The sequence below is a fragment of the Anthonomus grandis genome, chromosome 10 (genome assembly GCF_022605725.1).
Source record: "Anthonomus grandis grandis chromosome 10, icAntGran1.3, whole genome shotgun sequence".
Classification (NCBI taxonomy): domain Eukaryota; kingdom Metazoa; phylum Arthropoda; class Insecta; order Coleoptera; family Curculionidae; genus Anthonomus; species Anthonomus grandis.
Window position 1 is genome coordinate 21,477,551 of NC_065555.1, and position 24,756 is coordinate 21,502,306.

Genomic DNA, 24,756 nt, shown 5'->3' on the forward strand with positions numbered 1-24,756 from the left:
ACCCTCCTAAATGTCCTAATCGCTATAATGAGAAATAGAATGTTTCATTTACTGATTTCTAATAAACGTTAACAGTAATACATGTAGTGCAGAAGGTAGTCTATATATATTTTTTTAAATACTTTCTTCATGTTTGTAACGGTACTCCCCATGGTGCTAAAATGAGATGAGAGCTGAAAATAAACGAGATGGTGCGAAGATTTCATATACTATTCATTACTCTACATCATTCCAACATGGCGACGAATGTCTAGTAAGGCGCAATTATGCTTCGTCAAAATATTAAATTTCTTTAAGGTAAATAAGATGTTTTTGTTTAAATTAAGTTCTTGGCTATGGTGTGCGTTTAGTGGTTATATAGACAGGATCGACCACAAACGCCAATAAAAAAAACGGTAATTGAAAATCTGCAGGACGTCGCAGAAAAGATGGCGGAATTGGAAGAAAAATTCCAACTTAAAAAAGGCCTTAGCCAACTACGGGAGGAATATTAATCTTACAAAAAGGTACAACATACTTTTAAAAGAAATTTGTAATTTAAAAAAACGTCTTTTAAGGCTTAAAATTAGTGCATGTTATCGTTTTGGAAATAGTGCATCGGTCAGTAAAAACACTAAAAATAGGTCTTCTAATATGGCTTCCTTCGCCACAGAATTCGCGATTCAGTGTAAACGCGATAAAAAGAGATTACTTGGAACAAACTTTGCTATCTGTGAACGATTATCTCTAAGTGTTCAGTATGATTTATTCCTGAGACCTCCTAAAAATTGTAAAAATCACTTATTCTTATTTTCTCTATTTTTATCTTTTTTTAATACCAAATGGGTTAAAATTTTCACCAAAGGAGAGTTACAAAAACTCGTATAGATCTAGTAACCTTTAATTTCTTTTTGCTGCTTTCTTCATAGATTGTTAACTTTTATTTGGTAACGTAGGGCCAAAGACATTAAATATGTAATAGCAAATTAAGGGGATATTATTAATAACTAGAGCTATTTATATGTATAGAGATATTTAAGCAATTTTATAAAAGTTATATTAAATAATTCAAAAATAAATTTTGACATAATGGAATTCTCTGAAACATGGCTGAATACACAGATAAAGTCTCAAGTGGCTAAAATTTTGGGTTGTAACTTCATAAGATAAACTAGAGTGGGCGAAGAGCTTACCTCTCTTACCACAATGTGATAATACCTAGTACAGATTTTATTTCGGATTACAATGATATATTTGCTAAAGATGTTAATGATCTTCACTTATTGTTAGATAATGTAGGCTTTATGCAAAAATATATAATATATAAAAATATATCTTAAAGCCAACGCGAATTTGACAAACCAGAATGGATGAGATTACAGGGTATCTCTGCTTTTTAAGATATAGCTTTGCGGTTACTGTATATACTCCAACTACTTTTGTTCCTGAAATACAGGGCGAAAATGAAAATGTTCATTTTGGAGATGGAGATTATTTCTCAGGCCTATTTACTTAATAATATTTTAAACATAAACTCAAAATATTATTCTTTAACATAAACTTAAAAATATTGAAAAAAAGCATATATTGGTACAGATTTAACAATAAAAACCGTAACTACAACATTGACATTTTGTCTTATACATAAAGCAGATACAGTTTTAATTCGCTTTAAGGCGTTTAAAATTATAAAGTAAGCCTTTGTAAGTTTCTGAATGCTTCTTCGGTTGACGCTCGGAGTTTATCTATATTATTATGCCGATTTACATAAATTTTATTTTTTATGTATTACCATACTAAGAAGTCTCAATAATTAGTCTAAAATACTTAAATCCAGTGATCTCGGGGGCTATCTGATTGCCCTATATGTGCCAATCCAGCGTCTACCAAAATGAGCTCTTAAATATTCTCTAACTACCCTATAACTACCTATGCCGCTGTTGCTTATATGGGATTCGTCAAATCATATTAACTTTCTTGCAAAATCATTTTCGTTTTCGCCCTGTATTTCACGAACAAGTAGTAGATGGAATATTTCTGCTTGTGGTTTTAAAATTTTAGAAAAATGTGACAGTCCATATCGTGGCGAAATCTCTACGATATTTCAGGCATTGACGATAAACTAAGCTTTTTTACAGATAATATCTGAGAGCCAATAGACTTAAATGTAACTAAAAAATATCAATCCTGGCTCGATAATGTGAAAGACCCGATGTTGAAGACACGAAAAACCGTTTCAAAAATATTTAAAAAAATAAAACGCTAATAGGGAATTCTACACAAGGTTGCGTAATTTGACAGCTCTAAAAACAAGAAAAAAAAATCATTTCTAAATAATCAACTTTCAAAATCTAAAAATTGGAATAAAAAAAAAACGAATTACCTGATCTCTTGGAAGAATTAGAACTTTACTTTTAACTGTCTATTAGAATATAAAATAAAATACAATTTATTTTTCAAGAATTTCAGAGTGGACTGTTTTGTCTCGGACACCCTGTATATAATTACTACTATTTATTTCGACTTTCGAATTTTTTTTATTTCGAAATTTTGTTTTTTTTAACTCATAGTTGTCAGTTTGTAAAATGCTTTCATTGAAATGTTTGCTGTTTATGCCTTCTTTCAAATTTATTAAAATAAAAAAATACTTTACAAAATTTAGACTTAACTTAATATTAATTAGAGTTTTATAGTCTAACTAATTTAGTCGAATATTTATCTATTCGTTTCCTGGTCTATTTTGCTATTTTTAATAAAACAATTAATATTTTGCCTCTTTTATAACTGTTTCTAAATACAAATATATCAAGATGCGGTTAATTTCTGGCGTTTTAAGCATTTATTCCTTTTTTCAATTGACTAGTAGTAGTAGTAGTAGTAGTAGTAGTAAGGATAGAGGAGCTAGAGCTCGGCAAATAGGCCTAAAAGTCCGTTTTCGCCAACCCTAGAATCACCCACCCCTCCGTCTCCATTCCCAATGGACGGTCTTCACTGTCACACACAATAAAGCTTGGCACGCTGTCCCAGTCCAGATCTTTAAGATCTTTCCGTTGCAGTGTCGTAGCTCCAAAAATGTTGCTTCCTTAGAACATTGAAAGGCTAGAATTAGCATTGCCGTGGAACTATGGGCAGCTTGTTTGCTTGCAACATCTCTGATGCAATGATGCCAAAATTGCCAAATGCTTATGTAAAAATGGCAAACATATTTTTGAAAATGTCCGTCAGGAATTTGAACATCGCCTATATCATTGTTTGGCCAAAAACGGACAACATTTTGAACACTTATTGAAATAAAAACTGATATTTTCATGTTTTTGTTTTCTATCTAAACAAATTAAGATAAACAAAGATTTTTCTAATTTCCTCTAAAACGAATCGACAGATTTAAAAAAAATCTAACGTCAAAATAAAAGACTTCGAAAGACAAACAAGTTTTAAACAAGCTATTACTCGATACCCCTTGCCATTTAAAATTTTTAAGGGGATGACCCTGGAGGGCAGAGGGTGAAAGGGGGTGAAGTAATTTTAGGTTAGAAAGTTGTCCCCCTTGACAAACCTTTTGACGTATTTCGGCGTTTTTTTTTAAACATTGGTTTTCGATAAATCCGTGGTGGGAAGTTTTCAAATGAACACCCTGTATGTTGATATATAGCTGAAAATTTCCTCTTTTGAAAATGCGTGTAAATTCGACAATAGAGAATTGATGAATATGTTTGTAAACAAAACACCCCTGTGCGCATGTTGAACTTAAACAAAGTTGTTAATTAATTCTAGCCTTTTCATGTTCTCAGGTTCCTTCTCAGACGACACCTATCGCAAGTTCCTATAATGTAGTCTGAAATTTTTTCTCGTCGGACTCTTTCGCCGAATCTCAACTCGTGAAAGTATCGAAGAAAATGTTGAAAAAGAGAATTTTGAGCCAAAAATGCCTTAGTAAAATGTCGCTTAGAATTAGATCAGATACGCTGTAACTGTTAGAAAAGTAGAGGGCACTAATTACACCATATTCACACGCTGTTTCATGCAAAAACTTTTTGACTAATACAGTTTTATAATTTTTTTAATAAAGTAACTGACAAAATAATTTTCAAAAAAAAAAGTGGCACGTACATAATTTTGGGGCAGTTAGAGGTAATTTTATAGAGATTAATCACCTTCTCAAGATAAACAAAATAAGCATTTAGCATCGGAATATTTTTCGGACAGACACAATTCGGACAGAGCGGACTTTCTCTTATACCAACGTGTAGATGCCTGTTTAGGCAGTTATGCTCAGTCAGGATTCCCACCAAGTTTTTGATCCCTTGTCGACTCTCGGGGAGTCGCCTTGGTTTGGAGCCGTCATGATCTGATATCATCTCCTTGGTCTGTCTATATCCTTCTGTACTCTAATTCTCCTTGTTTTTTTTTGCCAGACCTAATTATTAAGTTCCTGGGCAATTTGTTTTTTACTGAGATGGAGACACGGCTCCGAGCCTATGTTGGGGCTAACAGAACCTTGTCTTGCTGATTCGTCAGCCCGTTTTTTGCCTGGTGTCCTGGGACCCACCTCAGTTTTCCTTCCTGGTGTGCTGCTAGTGTTTCCAATGCGTCTCTGCACTCCTGGAATAGCGCTAGGCTGGCCCTGGGTTTTTGGATCATCTTGAGGGCAGCTTGTCTACTATATAGTATATGAGTAAATACAAATCCCCTCTTTACCTTCCAATGCTTCTCATCTGTTTGCTACTTCAAGTATAGCAAACACCACTGCTTGAAAAACTGGTCTTTCCCTAGCAGAAAGTTACAATTGGCTCAAATTGTAACTTTCGATTGGGAATTTGTGAAAAAAAGCGATATATTTGGGGTATAAGACATTTAAATAAAAATATAACTAACCACCACTTTATTTTAGCAGATAGGACAAAATGATTCAAATAAATTAAAATTTACTAAAGATATTAGTGCCTTCTTTTGTAATACCTCTTCCCTAGCAAATATTTCATAAAAATCCCATTTTCTTATCCGATATAGAACCCTCTAGATATGGTTCAAAGAAGTTAAAAATATTTTATTATGTTTTTTGCCTTGTATTCATATTAAGAATTTGCCATTGGTAAATGTTTTTTAAGCAATTAATTTAAGCCAGTATCATGTAAAATTAGTAAGTTAAAAATTATTACGCCATTTTTGCTTTTTTTCTTTTATGAAAAGCAATAGACAACTGAAAGAAAATTAATATTGATAAATACTGCAAATAGAGTATATTTTAATAGTACTATTATAAATGGCAAATAATGTATATTATGAATGATATAAATGATAAAAAGCAACTTTTTTTATAAACTAAAAAAAGTAATTTTTTCTTAATTTTTTTTCATTTTATCCAAGATTTTTGCAAATTTACTTTTTTTTTGACGTAATGAGTTCTTGCACAAAGACCACGATATACAATTAATTTAGTTAAAAAAAATAGACAATTTTTTCGTAATCAAAAAAATATTCAATTTAAAAAGACCCAGTTTGGTTTATTGGTTTAAAGCACCTGTTCTGTTTAAAGCATCTGTTTTTGTAACCTGTTCCTAAAATATTATCAAACTTAAAAATGAAAATTATAATTATAAAGAAGGTAATTCGTTTTGCTTTGCTGTGTTATTTACTTTAATGAAAATATCGGACAATTACAACCAAAATGAATTGTAAAAACTAATTCCTTAGAATTAGATTTTACCATGTTTTTTTAACATTTCGGAAAAAAATGTTTATTAAGTTTAAGTCATGTTGCCTAAATATTATTTAAAACACTCACCTTTCAGGACTAGGTCTGGCTTCTTGTCTCATCGACGTAAGCCTTAAAGGTGTTGAATGGTTCTGCATAGTGTCATTTCTTGGGGTTACGCTAACATCTTTGCCATTTTGAAAGCTAACTTGGTGGGTATAAGTGCTTAAGTATTGCTCATCATCCGAAATGACCTCATCTGTAAAACATAAACCTTAAACAAAATAAAATATTTAACTTATTTTTCGCTGCTCATACCAAAATCAATCTGGCTGGAAAAGTCATTCTGAAGTCTAGTTAGAACCCTTTCCACTTTCTCGATTTCTGTTCCTAAAATGGCATTTAATGGATGGTCTCTGTCCTGTGATGGTTCCCTCAAACGATCCAATGTAAGATATAGACAATCTCTCGCCCTAATAAAAAATTAATTAAATTATATACGATCAGCACTCTTTCAAATAAAAATATTACTTTGTCCATAAAAGGGATCTCATCTCTGAAGTAAGGTCCTTACTTTGGCCAGGTTTTGCATCCGCCATCTGTCTTATAATCTGATATTGATAGAAACTTGCAAAAGGATCTTTTAGCTTTTCGAACATTTTTAAGGCTTTTTCGTTTTCGTTTTTTTTCATAAGCTGAACGCCTAAAATAAATTTAAAATGATTTTGAAGATCCGTGTAAATTGGGTATTTACATATACATTTTGGTAATTTTTATCTAATAGAACTAAACTAGAATCCAAGAAATAATAAATGTTGCAAGTCTTTTTTATGCAATTGTTTCTTTATTGCGATTTTTAAATTCAAAAAAGTTCCAAGTTTCAATTCATTCCAAGCTAAAGTACACGATTCGCTATCTTGAATTTCTTTAAAAATACGAGGAAAGTTTAAAAAAATCCGTTTTTCCTCTTATATGGAAGATCTCAAATGGGAAATTCTGAGGATTTTTAAAAACGCTAATAAAGCGTATTTTTTAGAGTGTATATATATAATGCTAAAATAAAAGTAAGGATAAAGAAAAAACTAAGGAAAGGTTACTTTTTGAAAATTCAAATATGGCATATAAGTGTTAAATGAACGTTGAAAATTTCTTGCTGGGGAGCCAAAGTACCCATACATTAACATACAACAGAAAATCATACCAAAGTTAAAGAAAGCACGGCAATGCTTCACCGATTCACTTAGAACATTGAAAGACTAGAATTTCAGGGGCAAGGGGGGTGTTTTGTTCACAGTAACAGTGTAGCATAATCTATTAATAATAAATATTAATCATCTATATATTTTTTGACGACGTCATGTGACGACGGTGGAATCAACAATGCGATCTAGCGGTGTTGCGATGTTGTTGCCTTTTTCTCTAATATACGTGATGTACATTCATTTAACTTTGAATCTTGACTTCTTTATAGAGTATCTTATCATATTTTATGAAAAAAGAAATGCTTCCTATTTTATTAAAGAGGAATATTATTGTTTTGCTGAATAACTTTTTTGAATAACTGATAAATTTTTATGATATTATAAAGTGTGTTTTTTTTGCCATTTCTACATAAGCATTTGGCATCATTGCATCAGAGATGTTGCAAGCAAACAAACTGCCCATAGTTCAACGCACCGGTATGAATGCCTTCAAATGCAAAACATGCATATTAACTTGTACATGTGTATTTGTGTTATATCTAGTCATTATTAATTAACTTATTTACAATGAGAAGCCAGATTTATTTCAAGAAATAGGTTCAGTTTCTGTCTTTATAAGAGTTTATATTTTGTTTTCCATAATATGTGGATATACAGTGAGAGCCAAAAGTCCGGAATTAATTTATTTAAAATTCAGGGGTATGTTCAAAAAAAAAAACGCTCGGACACGGCGATTTTTATTTTTAACTGCGGGTTTTCTTACTATAATTTTATGTATACAGGGTGGTCCAAAAATAAGTCACGATCATCAACTTCAATTTTTGAAATGGAAATACCTATTTTTTATTCTGTATTCTTAAAGAACAGAAAATTCTAGACATATTTCATGTACAATGTCCTATACCTATCTTCATTTGTTTTTGAGTTATTGACAGTTGAAGATCGGCATATTTGCACTTTTGACATGTTATAAAATCCAAACGGTTAGACATAGACAAATGCGGTTTGCACTTTTAATTGAAGCTTTTTTAAAACCATCATTATATTTTATATATTGACACTTAATAGCTAGTGTCAACAGATACTGAGAAATTTACGGTTGAGTTTCTAAAAAAACATTCAAAATATTAATGTATTTAATCAAAAGTATTGTATAAACGTTGAACAAAAAGAAACTATTCTAATCTAGACCGAATTAAATGTTCAAATTGAGCCCCATTAACTTCTTGACAGTAAGCGAGTCTTGATTCGAATTCTCTCAGAATGTTGCGTATCATTTCTTGAGGTATTCGTTGAATCTCATTTCTTATATTATTTCTCAATTCTTCTAAATTGTTGGGTTTATTCACATACACTCTATGCTTTAAATAACCCCACAAAAAGAAGTCCAAAGGAGTCAAGTCGGGGGACCTAGCAGGCCACTCCAATTGACCACTTCGCCCAATCCATCGACCCGGAAATACCTCACTTAAATATTGGCGCACGGCTCTGCTGAAGTGGGGCGGCGCGCCATCTTGCTGGAACCAAATTGAAGCTTCTGGAATATTGGGATTATTTGCATTTTGAAACATCAAACATAAAGCGGGAATCAGTTCGTTCCTTAAGAATTCCAAATAACGTTGACCTGTTAAGGTACCTTCGAAGAAAAATGGACCTATGACTCTGTCATTGATAATACCGGCCCAAACATTTACAGATTGAGGATATTGGGTATGAGCTTCAATCACCCAATTTGGATTGGAGAAAGACCAGTAACGGCAGTTCTGTCTGTTCACTGTACCATTGAGGCAGAAGGTCGACTCGTCAGAAAAAATTATTCTACGAGTAAAAAGACGGTCGTTATGGCAGACATTCATTATAGTTTCGCAAAACTCTAATCGACGATCTGTATCATCTTCGTTGAGTTCGTGGATTAATTTTAATTTATAGGGATGATATTTTTCCCCTTTTCAAAATCCTACTTAAAGATGTTTTTCCAACATCGTTATCTAGTGCTGCCTGTCTAGTCGGTGTATGAGGATTTTCTTCAATGGACAAAACAACATTTAACTTCTTTTCCTCGGAAATTGAGGGACGACCCGATCTGGGTCGATCTCTGACGTGACCTAATTCCCTAAATTTTCTTTCTAGTTTGCTAACGGTAGACTGAGATATTGTCTTATCAGGATACTTGATATTAAACATTTCACAAACCTGGTGTTGGGTCCTAATGCGATCACCACATCCTATCATAATTAGTATTTCTATTCTCTCAGTTTCACTTAACTTATTCATCTTTTCAGGCAATATTAAATTTTACAATAAACAAGGATAAGACTGCTTGATACCTGTCACTTCAAAAAATGATGACAACATTATTGCAACAATGGATGAAAAAACACAAAAAACAAGGTTACCTTAGTAAGGGTGTTACATAGTTACATGAACTGTATGTTCAGAAATTCAACCGTAAATCTCTCAGTACCTGTTGACACTAACTAGCTAGTGTCAACAGATGATTTTAAAAAAGCTTCGATAAAAAGTGCAAACCGCATTTGCCTATGTCTAACCGTTTGGATTTTATAACATGTCAAAAGTGCAAATATGCCGATCTTCAACTGTCAATAACTCAAAAACAAATGAAGATAGGTATAGGACATTGTACATGAAATATGTCTAGAATTTTCTGTTCTTTAAGAATACAGAATAAAAAATAGGTATTTCCATTTCAAAAATTGAAGTTGATGGTCGTAACTTACTTTTGGACCACCCTGTATACATAAAATTATAGTAAGAAAACCCGCAGTTAAAAATAAAAAGCGACATGTCCGAGCGTTTTTTTTTTTTAACAAACCCCGAATTTTAAATGAATTTATTCCGGACTTTTGGCTCTCACTGTATATTATTTTGTTACAATTGGTTAAAAAATATATATTTTTAATTTTTTTATTTAAGTATATTTGTTACATGTTTCTTATAATGTTTTATACACTTATGGAAACAAAAAAAAGCAGGTAATTTTTTCTGAAAATCCAGAAATTAGGATTTTTAGTTAAAATATGCTTTATACCTGCAACAATTCTATTTTTTACATAAAAAGATCTTATTAATACCATACTTACAGTTTGCAGTATTTAATTTAGAATATATTGTAACATAAAGTATAAATTAACTTTTTGATGCATTTTAAAACCCTTTGTTAAATTTGTTTTAATTCATCTTAAAATAAAATATTTAAAAGACAATTCAGTTTTGTTTTTTATTTAAAATTTGGTCCCATATCTATTGTGCCAATTTGCAATTCTTGGTAAGTATCTAAAGCTAAATATCTTAAATAAGTAATGTCTTGAGAACCAAATTTAAATTAAGTAATATTTTAGTTGATGTGTTAATTCTTGATAAAGTGATGAGGGATGTCTGAGATGCAATATTTAAATTTTTTCTCGACATTTAAAATTAACGATTTTAATTAAATGTGGGTATTTCTAAACTGATAAGCATATTGTTTTTTTAAGTTAAAATTCTATTTAAATATATCTCATCACTCGTCAGTTACCGCATCAACTTTTGTAATTCTGCAGATTACTTCAAATTTAAATATCAGGCAATAGATCAGGCTTGAATTTCCCGCCACACGCCACCCAAGATGGTTGCCCCCGTCTTTGTCAACAACGTCAATAAAGCTGTCAACATAATTTCTGTCTGTTCATTAGGCAACACGCATTTCTCTATTTTTGTGTTCTGTGGTTCAACGGGAATGCTAATTTTAGCCTTTCAATGTTCGCAGTCGATTCCTCAGTTGCTCTTGCCGCTGGGACAAGGATATGTAAATGTTTGCCGGGCATATATTTTAGAAATGTCAATTATTTTTTTAATTTTAAATATAACGCACAAGAACAAATTTGATAAATTGTACATTCTACTGTTTAAATGAATATTCAATAACGTGTCTATTTTCCCTCTAATTTAACCTAATTATGTGGAGATGCCCTAACGAATGTTATGTATATGCATCTAGATATTGGTCTTCTTCTTTTTCTTTTCTTTCTTACCTTTTCTTTGGTAAAAAATATATTGTCGCTCTTGAAATACATTTTGCGGGTTCTTATAGGTCTCTTACAATACATTTTAAATTGCTTTTAATGTTTGTATTTGTAGTTTATTTTCCTTGTTATAATGATTGTAATCATGATAAATCATTACTATTTGTAAATAACTTGGTCAATAAATTTAAAAATGTATGAGAATAAACCATGTCTGCACTAATTTAAAAAAAAAAATATATTTTTCTTAAACCCTAGTTGCTAAAGCATGAAAAAAAGAGTCCTATCTCAGTAGAAAACTAAACCAGACAGAAAAATTAACACTTGGCAAATTGATCATGCTGGACCTCTTGTCAAGTCAAGCACGTGTACACAAATATTGGTGATAATTGATGCTTTTACAAAATATACTCGATTTTGTCCATTTAAACAGAAAACCACTAACTGTAAAATAAAAGCTTTTTAGCTCTGCAGTTTTTAAAGAAATTGGGGCTCCTAAGCGCATTATAGCTCTCGATGATAATGTCAGCCGTAAATCAATGTCTCGGATCCATTGAAGCCATTGAAGCCAAAATTATGTTTAGGTTGCATTTAATTTAATTTTTGATTTGGTTACATTTTGCGAAGTCAAAATTCAAAATTTACAGTACAGATTTTTTAAAAGTTTTATAGGGTTACGTGTAGGGAACTACCTACGATAAAAATATATATTTTTATTTATATATTCTACAAGAAAAAAATACGAAAAAAAGAAAAATATTTTTGTTTATATTAAGGCTTTTAGTTTTGAATAATTTTTTAATTATAAGTAATTGTTCTTTTGAGGTGATTTTTTTTAGTTATTAGTGAAACTATAAACAACATTTTAAAATATAAATAAAAATTTAATTAGCAGCAGTATGGAAAAACAATGATAAAAACTCTCATTTTTTTTTAAATTCTTTTTATCATATCATTATAAGGATTACAAAAAAACTGTGAAAAACTGTTTTGTAATTTTTTTCTTATAAACTTTTCAAAATGTCAATTGAAAGGTATATATCGCATTTTATGGAAATTGGCGTGTTTTTTATTGTTCCAAAAAAATTCTTAATTGCAAATACAATTATTTAAATAAATGGTATTATGGTAGTTAGCAAAAAAGTCTTGGCCTGCTTTTCCCCCAACCCACTGAAAACAATAAAAGTTTAAATATTATTATTGCATGTAATTAAATTTATTGCAGGGTGAATTAAGAAATATACATATACAGGGTTATTCACGACATACGACACAGAATATTAAGGCTAAACTACAGGGTAAAAAAAAATTAAAAAATTGGGAATACAAGAGGCGTTCCAGAGGTATCTTTTAAAATTAGTTTCTTGATATACAGGGTGGTTTAAAGCACTTTGAAACACCGTGTGTATTATGAAAATATTATTATTGTGTATTTTAAAAAAATACTTCTGGAACGCCTCTGATATTCCCAATATTTTTAATTAATTAATTCTAAAACCACTGATAAAGTTTAAGAAAGCATTAATATAATTACATTTAATATCATTTTATTAACATTTTAATACCAAATAAAACAAATAAAGAAAAAGCAAAATTATTTTACAAATATGTATATCTTCATATCACCGATGGAACCTACGGGCAAACTCACTCGCTCAATTCACTGCATTTTTAAGAAAAAAAAGTAAAAAAGATAAAAAAATATTTCACCTATTATTTATCTTCAAAAGTGTTCACTAATAAATATAAGATATATCAAATAATAATTTGATTTATTTAAAGTGTTAGTTTAGAAGACACTTTAACAATACCTAAATATTCTATTTGTGATTTGATTTTTTTAAGCCGTTTCTGAAAAAACGTTAGTGATAATATCGATAATATTTTAGAAGGTAAGTGGATTACAATGCTATAATCAAATTTAAATATAACAATTTTTGAAATTTCTTTTTTATGTTATAATTCTGATTTCTTTTGTTTATTTTGTTTTTATTTTATTTTTTAGAATTATTCAATCCTCATAGAATGTTGTATGAGCAATGGAGAACGTTTCCCAAAAAAGGATGAGTTCTCATGACAGTAAATGTGATGAAAGAACTTTTACATTTACACAATGGTTCTGAGGAGACGGAAAAGAAGTTGGTAAAAGTTATCAGCTTATTTTCGATAGATCTGTAGCGGATATGAAACAACTGTAGTAGACGTTCGGATGCTTTTGAAAAGAAGCATAGTTTATGGCTACAGGGCAGTGTAAGACTTTGTTACAATAAATCTGATGAAGATGTGCCCATGGAGGTTGATCCCCAACCCGGACCCAGTCGCGGAAGACCACGCGTAAGTTTTTCAGAAGTTTCGACTAGAACAAAGTTACGCAGGATTGCGGAACACCTCGAAATAGAATTATACACCCGAAGAATTAAGTTTTGCTGCGGAAAGAGCAAATTCGCAAGCACGTCAGTAGGTTCTATCGGAACAAAAATTGTTTACTGATAAGGCTTTGGCTCTGTATTGTGATTTACATCTTTCTGTACACAAGTATAATATATAACAAGTATAATCTATTGTGGTCAGTAGTAAATTCGATGCATAAAGACTGTTTGCGGAGCTATTACACCCTGTTGCAAGCCAAAAATATTTTTTTGCCATGAAAAATAATTATTTCTGAGAGTTCAGCAGAGGTAGACCTCCAGGAGTTTTTAAATAAAACTACCGAAAGTATTTTAAAAATTTGTAACATATCCTTAGTCACACACACAAATTTAAACCTTACTTGCAAATGGGGATTTGATGATAGCTCGGGACACAGTCTTTATAAACAAACATTTAAAGATACTACGACCACAGATGAATATATGTTGCTTGTAGCATTAGTTCCCTTAAGATTAACAGATATGGAAAGAAAAAAAGTTGTTTGGTGAAATCCATATACTTCTTCAATATTTTATTGTTTTCCCATAGCCCTTAAATTTATAAAAGAAAATCCAGATGTGATTCGAAGTGTTGCACATGAAACCCATATTTAATATCAAATCTTCAAAATATTAGTGTCAAAATTTCCGAAAAAAGTGTACAAAGGAAATGAAGACCGAAACAGTATATCAAAAAATACCTAATGTAAATAACTACCGTTTTGGCTCATCGATACTTCATGGCTGGATTCGTTTTTTTCAATGTTTATTGCATGTTACCTATTGTTTGAATTTAAAAGCTTGGCAAGTTAAAGGAGAAAAAAATTTTTGAATGCACAAAAAAACAAATACAACTCGATCTTCGAAATAAAATGGGATTAATTGTTGAGAAGCCAAAACATGGGTATAGATCTACAAATGATGCTAATACTGCCAGAACATTTTTTAAGAATTTTGAACTTTCTTCTGAAATTACAAGTATTAATTCGAATCTAATTAGGCAGTTTTCATTAATTTTAAGGGTTCTTTTATCAGGTTCGAAAATCAATACACAAAATGTTAAATCACTATTGGATAATGCCCTAAAATTATACTTGTATCCGTGGCACTATATGCCCAATACCGTGCACAAAATTTTGTGTCATGGCTGTGATATTATTGGATCTTTTGAATTACCTATATGTCAGGTGGCAGAAGATGCTCTGGAAGCAAGGCATAAATAATTTAGATGCACTCGACTGCACCATACTAGAAAAACTTCAAGAATTCAGAGTAATACAGATTTAATAAGAACGCTGTTAATCAGTTCTGACTCAAAATTAGCCGACCTCAGGAATAATTCAAGATCCAATAAAAAGTCACTTCATTGGGACGTAGAAATAAAGCAATATTTGGATGAAAATGAATTTTCAGAATCCTCATTAGATGAATAATACCTGTAATTTTATTTTAATTGTTTTCCTCACATTTCATCTAAAAAAAATATTATCTTTTTATTTTCAACACTTCTTTTTCAATGTATCTTGTTAATAATAACGTATCCCCTTTTTCTTAAGCGCATTCTATTAGATATATGCTTTCTAACAAAGGTGTATAAGTTACGATGTTATTTTAAAATTAAAATAAATAGTCTTAAAGCAATGAATTTTGTCCTCATTTCCCTATAAGACAAAACACAGTTCGTCGTCGCGCTCTTGACTTGATAAGTAGTGTAACATTTTAAGGCAATTTGTTGTGTTTGATTTAAAAAGAAAGAATTAATTAACTTAAAATCTAATATAGATATAAAAGTTACCAACAGAAAATAAACTTACCCAAAAACAGTTGGCCTTTTTCCGTATAGTTATTAATTTCATCCATTGTCAATTCCTTACTACTTTTATACTCAAAAAGCCTATTATTTGGATATATTATTGCATGTTCATTCTTAAGTTTCTCTAACATAGGCAAAGCAGCTCTCCAATACAAATCAGCTCTGAAACAAAATAACAAAATTTGTTTAAATAGTTAAAATTGTGAGCTAAATTAGTCTTACCGTGCTGCATTTGCTTCAATTTCAGACTGTTTTGTCAATTTTTTTGCTCTATCTGAGAAAATTGTCCCTAAAGCAACCAAAAGCTTTATATCCAATCCATGATTTCCAATACAACGTACCACCTTTGAAGTTAAAATAGTGACGTGCAAATGTCAACAAGTATTTTACTTATAAGCGAGCACTTACCTCAATTCCTTTGATCAAGATCATTCTAATTTCAGAATTATTTAAAGTATTTTCATGTTTGTACATTTGGTAAGATGCCACAATGAATTTGGATTGATTTAATGTTCCCAAATTGCCAGTGATTGATGCTGGCAAGATTGGTGGTCTATAAAGATAAATTATAAAAAGTAATATGTTAATATATTGAAGTAAATACAGAGTCGTAGACATTTTAAACATTCGCTTTAAAAATTTGACATTCAGAATTTCCATTCAATGAAAATGTAAAGTGTGAGATAAAACGAGTGTAAATTTAATTTCGAAATATTTAAAAATAGATTACTCTAAACTGCTTAAAGCATGAAGGAGAATTAAAGCCTCTTCGACTAGAGTTTATCTATTAGAGTTAAAAAGGATTTTTTTTTGAGTTGCTGTGGTCATACATTTTCAATTATGCTTCTAAGCGAATCCTAGACTATTAATACTTATTAAAAGTATAAGTACCTTCTTTATATTATATTAATTAACACTTATTATTAGATTAACACAAGAATTAGTAGTATTTTACATTCAAAAGTAAGCGTAAAACTTGCATAAAAACAAGACAGGAAGTTCCTATCAATATGGCTCTGGAAATCAGTGACAGCCTTCCAGAGAAAGCTGCCTTATACATTTCTAAGATTTTATTTCATCTGAATATTTAAAAAATAATATATCTAAAATCTGTTATTTCCAATATACGTCAACTACAATTCGAACGAAATTTTTCTTTAAAGTAAAAAATACCGGTCGTGTATCTTCTTTTCTCGACTGTTATAAAAAAATAAGATGGATATGTACCGAACCGAATAAACTATCGCCCCCAACGAGATCTAAGCAGCAAGCATGCGGGTCTGAAATAATAAACGTCATACATAGCAACATAAGGCCGGTATCGTTTGTTTCAGATCTCAGCGTTTTGATCAAAATACTAGATTTTATTCAAGATTAAGTTTCTGCGCGCAGTTGTATAAGTGAAGTTTAAAAGGAGTTTCTTTATTAATCTTTGTTTTTTTTTTTTAATTGATGATTCTTTTGTGTTGTTATTGGTAAATTTTTCTTTACAATTGGTGTATTGTTTATTTTGGTTATTTATACATATTTAAAACACAAATATGGTAACTTAAATAAAATAACAATTTTTTCATCTGGCTGCTTGTCAATAATTTCAATAGTTGTATGGTTGGAACCTTTAGTGTGATACGCAAATGACAAAACAGTTTTACCACTAACTAAAACTTTTTCTAGCGGGTTAGGAAGGGCGGTAAGACTTTTCCTCGCAAATAAAAATGCCAAACTTTTAGTCAAGATCAATGCTTTTCCATGAATTCACTAATTATTATCAGACTCTTATCCCACACAGCTGCAATATTTAAACGTTGCAGTTATGTTATAGCCACTCCACTTCAAGAATGGACTTCTACCTACAACATTTTTTTAAATTTTATTCTCCACACATGTTTCGCTAACAAAGTTAGCATTTTCGGGAGGAGATTAAAACTAAAATACAACTGCTGACAAGTGGTCTAGTATACTAAAAATAGAGAATAGAGAAAGCTCTAAGAATAGAGTGAAAAATTGACTATAAGGAATTGAACTTTATCTCTATTAAGAATTTTTCTTTAAATCTTTGAACACTGTTAAACTTTCATATGCATCTAATTTTTCATTGCTATTAACAGGTTTGACTAATTTTAAATTATCTATTCTTACAAAATGGCCAATATTTAAAATATGTTCAGCCAAACTTGACTTTTCAATTCTACCCTATTTCACATGAGCTACCTATTCTATAAATGTGTCATTAATTTTTCTTCGTATTAGCCCTATGCATTTTGTTATCACAATCGTAACAATAAATCTCCTAAATCCCGGACTTTTCTTAATCTCCGATTCATAACTTAACTTAACTTTTCATTTTGAAATGTCATACAGTTTTTAAGATTATAACTTTAAACTTATGTCATCTAATCAGGCTATCAATAATCGTTATAACCATTGCCCCTAGCAATTGTTTTAATTGTTTGTTTTTCTTTATTAAATCTGTTACTGCATAAAGGACTAAGTGATTTACTAAGAAATATATGCTACCCATTTTATGTTGAAAACAATGGTTAGTCACTGATTACATATGTAGCTAAATGTACCGGGTGGCCAAATAAGCGAGGTAAGCGGTTGTATCTCAGGACCTGTACATCTGGCAACAATGGAATTTTTTTTGTTATTATAAAAGTGGCCATGAGAAAATTCTGGAAATTATTCTTAAGTTCCGTATTTCACCGCAAGAGGGCGCAACTAAAAATTAAATAAAAGAAACGTTTTTTCTCCGAAAACTTAAATAATAACTTATACTTTTGATATTATTTTTAGTAAGCTTAGATAATTTGCTATAATTTTGGTTTATGAATTATTGACGTACGAAAGACGACGATAGTAGGGGTGGGGGAAGCTATTGAAAGTGGAATCATTAAAATCGGTGTAAATTGTAAACCACTTATTCGATTTCAGCAATTCAAAATTTATTTGCAAGATAAATGTAGCTGCTTTAAAAGAATGATCTCATCACTACTCTATAGTTCCTAATAAAACCGCCAGAGGGCGCAATTTGTAATAATTCCAGTTTTTTTCATTTTTCTCCAAATCGAATGGTATATTTTTTACATCATATTTAAAAAGTAGATAAAATGTGCAAAAATATTGTGACAACCGCACGATGATATCTTTGCTTGCTTTAAAGTTATAGCGAATGAAAGTCTTTTACGCACCGAGTGCAAACTTATGTACCTTCATCTAGCGCTCAGTCTTAGAATGTCTAGTTAACGTATAGTAGGCGGCAAAAACAAAAGAAACTTTTAAAAAAGAAACGTGAAATATTTATTAGACGGCCAGTTTAAATCTGTTTTCAATTTTCTTTGCTCGATTTTTTTATAAAATGCCTTTGACAAATAATGAAGCTGTGGATTTGATTGCGGTTTTTTTTTGAGTGCTTTCAAAATGCTTTCAAAATGCTTGAATTGATTTTTGCTAATGGATACTAGCAATGATTCGCGAAAACAGGGATTTTTTGTCACAGATTCTGTGGACCGATGAAGCCACTTTTTGTAGCGATGGGAAAGTCAACAGGCATTATATGCATTATTGGTCGGTTGAAAATCCTCGTTGGATGCGAGAAGTCCAGCACCAAGGCCGCTGGAGTGTAAACGTGTGGTGTGGCATTATCGGAATGAAAATTATTGGTCCTTATTTTTTTGATGGCACATTAACCGGTAATGTTTTTTTGCAATTTTTAACAAATTCCTTGCCTATTTTAATTGAAGATTTGACATTGGAAGTAAGACGGACCATGTATTTCCAATTGGACGGGTGCCTAGCACATTTTTCCCGTTTGGTGCAGCATCATATAAATAATTACTTTCAAGGGAGTTGGATCGGAACGGGGAGTCTATATCCTTGGCCGGTCAGGTCACCCGATTTAACATGCCTAGACTTTTACTTATGGGGTCGTTTAAAAGATATTGTGTACCAAACTCCACCTACAATAAGACAGGATATGGAAAACAGAATCCGTGGTGCAATAAATGAAATATCAGCTGCTGAAATCGAAACAGCAGTTTTATCCACCCAAAGAAGATTAGAAGCTTGTTTGAAATGTGATGGAAAGCAGTTTGAACACCTATCGAGGCATTAAATACCAAATATGTTTGGGTTTAAAATCGGTCCTTTTCAGGACCATAATTTAAACATATAAAGAAATTCGTTAATAAAATGATTCGCCTTAAGAAAGTCACATAAACTTCCAGTTATTCTGTGATACAAAGGTGTTATTAATTTATAATTTATCAATCAATTATTACTTTAATAATTTATTAATTATGCTAACATCATGGTATCCTAGTTGTGGTAATACTAATTAGAGATTTTTAGGCGGGACACTAGATGGCGGTACGTAAGTTTAGGATCGGTGCGGAAAAAACTTTAATTCGCTATAACTTTAAAACGAGCAAAGAGATCATCGTGCGGTTTTCACAGTACTTTTGCAAATTTTATTTACTTTTTAAATAGGATGTCAAAAATATACCATTAAATTTGAATTTTTAGAGCAAAATGAAAAAAACCGGAATTAAAACAAATTGCGCCCTCTGGCGCTTTTATTAGAAACTATAGAGTAGTGATGATATCAGACTTTTAAAGCAGCTACATTTATCTAGCAAATAAATTTTGAATTGCTAAAATCAAATGAGCGGTTTAGAATTTACAGCGATTTTAATGATTCCACTTTCAATAGCTGCCCCCACCCCTACTTTCGTTCGTACGTCAATAATTCATAAACCAAAATGATAGCAAATTATCTAGGCTTACTAAAAATAATATCAAAAGTATAAGTTAATATTTAAGTTTTCGGAGAAAAAGAGGTTTCTCTTATTTAATTTTTAGTTGCGCCCTCTTGCGGTGAAATACGGAACTTAAAAATAATTTCCAAAATTTTCTCATGGCCACCTTTATAATAATAAAAAAAAATTCCATTGTTGCCAGATGTACTGGTCCTGAGATACAGCCGCTTACCTCGCTTATTTGGCCACCCGGTATATGTTTTTTTACTATAAATATGAAATCGTAACCTATTATTATTTTTGCTGACAAGTGTATCTAAGAAGAGAAGTTCGTTATCTATTTTTTGTCTGAAGGTAAATTTAATGGAAAAACAGTTATTGAGTTGTTGAGTGTTTTTATATGGACCATTTTCAATAAGATCATCAAAGCGTTTAAAATATTCTGCTTTATCTAACATAATAACCTTGTTTCCTTTTATCAGCTTTTAAATAAAAACAATATTTTTCTCTCCATTAATAATATTAGAATTTGATGTTTTTCGATTTGGTAAGATTTCTAGAGATCTGGTTTCGAATTGTTTCTCTAGCAAATTCTTTTGAAGATTCTGGCAAGTATTTAATTGATGATTCAATATTATCTGTTATTTTTGGGCAATAATTGCCCTTCCTAGAGGTTTACTCCTACTTCAGAATCACGAAAATCTTTATATAGAATTAATTATACAAAAAATCAATTTTGAAAGGCAGAAACAATGATTTTCCATTCTGATATATAACTAATCCTAACTTATTTTAATCTTTTTGAATAAGGTGCCTGCTTTGTATAAGTATGACTGGTACAAAGGAATGTTAACAAAAAAAAGCTCAAGGGTGGACTCTGATAATAACTTTTTCTACATATTATGAAAACCTAACATTTAAAATATACAAATTATAAATAGACGTTAATATTACTTTAACAAGTTACAGAATAAAAATGATACATATTTACCTTTCTTGGGCAAAGTATGACATACTGCTAGTAAGATCCTTGCTTTTAGATTCGGCACATATAGCGGCACATAAGATAAAACTTTGCACATCCAAAATACTTATAGTCTCAGCTGCGCAATTATTTGTATTTTTTGGTGAGTATTGAAGGCCGTCGAATGATTTTAGTTCAAAATCAGCCAAATCGTGGTAATTTAGGACCAGCCAAATATAGTAATGAAGTGAACTTGGATGTAAAATTTGAGAAACCTATGAAAGAAAGTGAAAATTTGTAAGGACGTATTTGCAAAAATCAAAGAAACCCATGAAAAGTCATGGTTTTCCCGCATATCGTATATTAAGATATTGTTCTTTTTAGTTAAGATAAACATCCAAAATATGTTCAAATTAAAAAACTAATCTTACCTCATTAAACTTTATCATATCGTTATATTCAGGCAACCTAATCACAGGATCTAAGGTTGAAGTAGCAAAATAGCTGGTACTTGATTTTAGCTGGTGGTCTCTTTTCACAAACAACTAAAAATACATTAATATTATATACTAGTAGTATAGTATACATAGTGCTTTCATTTCAAAACTAACCACCCTTAATAACTTCTTAAAAAAAACACGTCAATCTATACAGCGAGACGTTTCATTATATATTTGACAAAATTCTATCAATCATCTACCTACCCTTCAGCTAACCTCACTCTCATATGTCAAATGGGAACCCCCATCGTGAAACGCAAATAAAATATCTATTCAACAGTCCCCACAAAAAAATTAAATCGGCTGACATACCAGCGAATAGTGAACCAAAATGTCTGGTAATAATGAATATTTTACCGACGTCATACTTTGGTATGTCAAATGGCTATCCTATAGTGTGATACATCATTTTAAAGGGCAGACAATTTACCACTCAGTGGTGTATTAAAAATATAAGTTTATATATTTAGACAATAAAAGTGTAAAAATGTGCTTCAATTTCATCACTTAATAAGTAAAAATAAAATTAATAAAACTAAAAGTAAAATTAAAAAGTAAACAGATTTTATTTTATTAAGTGTTCAAAATGTTCCTCGTTATTGGGAGACAAAAATAAAATCTGTTTTGAAATTCCTCACGAACATTGGCATATCTCTACTACTAATCATCACACTACTACTACTACTACTAGCATCACAACTACTAATCCGCATCTCTGGAACTGTCAAAGCTGTACAGTGTGTCGAACTGTATTGCGGGGGAACTCCATCTTGTTGGAAATACAAATTATTTTCCTTTAGTATCCCAACACCATTTTCATCCACTCGGTTTTCCACAGATTAGACGATGGAAGAATATATTGTATTTTCGAGGAGGTCTTAATAAATTTGTCGAACTAAATTGTCTTCGCAAGAAAGGGCTCGATGATGTCGTTACCATAAATTTCTGCCCACACATTAATTTTTTTAGGATACTGAGTATGATCCTCACGAAAAAGGTGTGAATTTGCATTATCCCAGTATCTACAGTTATGGTTTACCATAACTTTTTAACTAACATTTATTGGTTATTTAGAAAAAAAGTTTACTGCAGTGTTATTTTTGTACCTATTATGGTGCCACGAAAAATACTAGTAAAATAAATACGCCAAATATTATACACTTCCAAAAAATTTGGGAGAGAATTTCAAATTAGCATTAGTTATTTTCTCGCAAATAGATGCATATTTAAAAAAAATATTTGGATTCAATGAACTGTTTATTACCATACATTTTTACTGGTAAATCGCTTCATTCATTCTACCAAAGTATAAGTTAATAAAATGTCTTTTATTATCACACATTTTTGCTTACTATTCGATTATACAAGCGCAATCATATAAATAACACATTTTGATATTTTTTTTTAAACAAAACAAGAAATTTTTGAGAATTATATTTTGAAAACCTTTAAATAAGTAAGGCATATAAATAGTACACTACTAAAAAAAACTCAAAATATAGAAAATTACTAGCTTTCTAGAAAATAACTAAAATTCCTAATTCTTTGTGGGATAACTTTTATTTTTATCATTGCTTGCAATATGGATGGCATAGACTCCACTAATGCTTGTCAATAGGTTAAAGGGGTTTCGACCTTGAATATCCCGTTTTACTCGATCCCAGAGGTTCTCGATACGATTCAGATTGGGACTTTAAGGTAGCCACTCTAAAACATCCACCACATTATCCTTTTTTACGAGCCTGGGTGAATGCTTTGGGTCATCATCATGCATAAACTTATAGTTAATTGGAAGAAATTCCTCAGCATATAAGCTCCATTATATTTTCTAGGATCCTCTTGTATAAAAACTAATCCATTGTTCTGTCTATTTTATAAATAGGACCAACTCTCCGCCATGACATTGCTCCCCAAACCCACCGCCATGTTTAACAGTTTTTATTGTGTAACGCGGATCAAGAGCGCGGTTAGGAGGTTGTCTTACATAACATTTTCCATCGGTCCCAAAAAAATTAATTTTGGTTTCGTCGCTCCAAAGTACGTCTTTCCAAACATTTATATTTATATTGGTGGTCACGCGCAAATTTTAACCTTTTCTAAATATTTGTTTTTGACGCCAAAGATTTCTTCTTAGCAATACATCTTCAAAGGTTGGCCCTATTTTAGTATTTGCATACTGTTATTCTCACTGACAGTTATATGCCACAAAAATCCCAAATTTTCCTTATTATTTGAGATGCGTTAAAAAAAGGATTAGCTTTAGACATTCTCGCTATGAGTTTATCAAAATGTTGGAAAGTCTTCTTTCTAGGAGCTCTTTTCTTTTTTTGTGTGCTCTGTGAAGATTGATATAGCTTAAGAACATTGTGTACTAGCTTTCTAGAACATTTTAGATGTTGAGCAATTTTGGAAACTGCGAGCCCATCTTTTTTGAGCTGCACAATAAGTACTCTTTTTTCAGGTCCACAGCGCTCTTTTCTACCCACTAAAAATGATACAGAAAAACAGCAAAATATAAAAAATGCATAAATAAAAGAAAAAACACTTACTTTTAACCAGATGGAACAGCAATAAATTAATACAAACAAAAGTGTGCTATTTATTTGTCAATTCATACATGAGTCATACCTTAGTACCTACTAAAGCCAAATACCAACACAATTCGATAAGAATTTGTGTTTTTTATTCTGTATACGAAATAAACATAAATAAATCATGGCAATGTTTAAATATTTTAAGTTTGTGCAAATATAAAAGATTGTGTCTGTTAGGTTAGATAGGAAATTGTATGCCCTTTAAAATGATGTATCACACTTAGGGTAGCTATTTGAAGTACAAAAGATTCAGGTGGCTAAAATATCCATTAATCCCAGATATTTTTTGGTCACTATTCGCTGGGACGTCAACCTATTTAATTTTTGTTGGCCCTGTTGAATAGACATTTTAATGCTGCTTAGAATGATGTGTCATAAGATGATGGTTTCCATTTGATATATCAAAGTGCTGACATTTCAAGCGGGAGGTGGGGAGGTGATTGGCAGAACTTTGTCAAATAGTAAATTAAATGTCCTTGAATATCTAAATTGACCTTTTTTTAAAGAAGTGTTTAAGGGTGCTTCGTTTAAAATGAAAGCATTTTATATATTTTTTTACTTGCACTCAGTGCGGTACGATTCCTTTACCGCGCTCTAGACTTCAAACATTTTAAATTATGACGGTCGCAGACAAAATCAGGTTAATAATAAAAACCAAAAACATTATAACTTTTTTACTAAGCTCACCTGTTTAAAAACTTTCTCGCGCCACATACCAGTAGAGTACTGATTCGCTCTTTCCAATAAGATATTCTTTTTATCTTTGGCCATTCCAAGGATTACATTTCCTGCCTGAGAACATCTACAAACATACAATATTGA

The 24,756-nt window shown here is 31.1% G+C and overlaps 1 protein-coding gene across 1 annotated transcript in view; it reads right to left on the minus strand.

Annotated features, from left to right (window-relative positions):
- The window catches only part of LOC126741168 (E3 SUMO-protein ligase RanBP2-like), a 143,692-nt gene that overhangs the window by 104,966 nt on the left and 13,970 nt on the right, over positions 1-24,756 (minus strand). Inside the window, exons 7-15 of the mRNA XM_050447516.1 lie at positions 24,622-24,736; positions 21,272-21,385; positions 20,868-21,115; positions 15,528-15,672; positions 15,342-15,463; positions 15,121-15,281; positions 6,206-6,377; positions 5,993-6,147; positions 5,765-5,933 (exon numbers count right to left, since the gene is read on the minus strand). Coding sequence (XP_050303473.1) covers positions 5,765-5,933; positions 5,993-6,147; positions 6,206-6,377; positions 15,121-15,281; positions 15,342-15,463; positions 15,528-15,672; positions 20,868-21,115; positions 21,272-21,385; positions 24,622-24,736 — 1,401 coding nt within the window. The remainder of the gene's footprint in view (positions 1-5,764; positions 5,934-5,992; positions 6,148-6,205; positions 6,378-15,120; positions 15,282-15,341; positions 15,464-15,527; positions 15,673-20,867; positions 21,116-21,271; positions 21,386-24,621; positions 24,737-24,756) is intronic.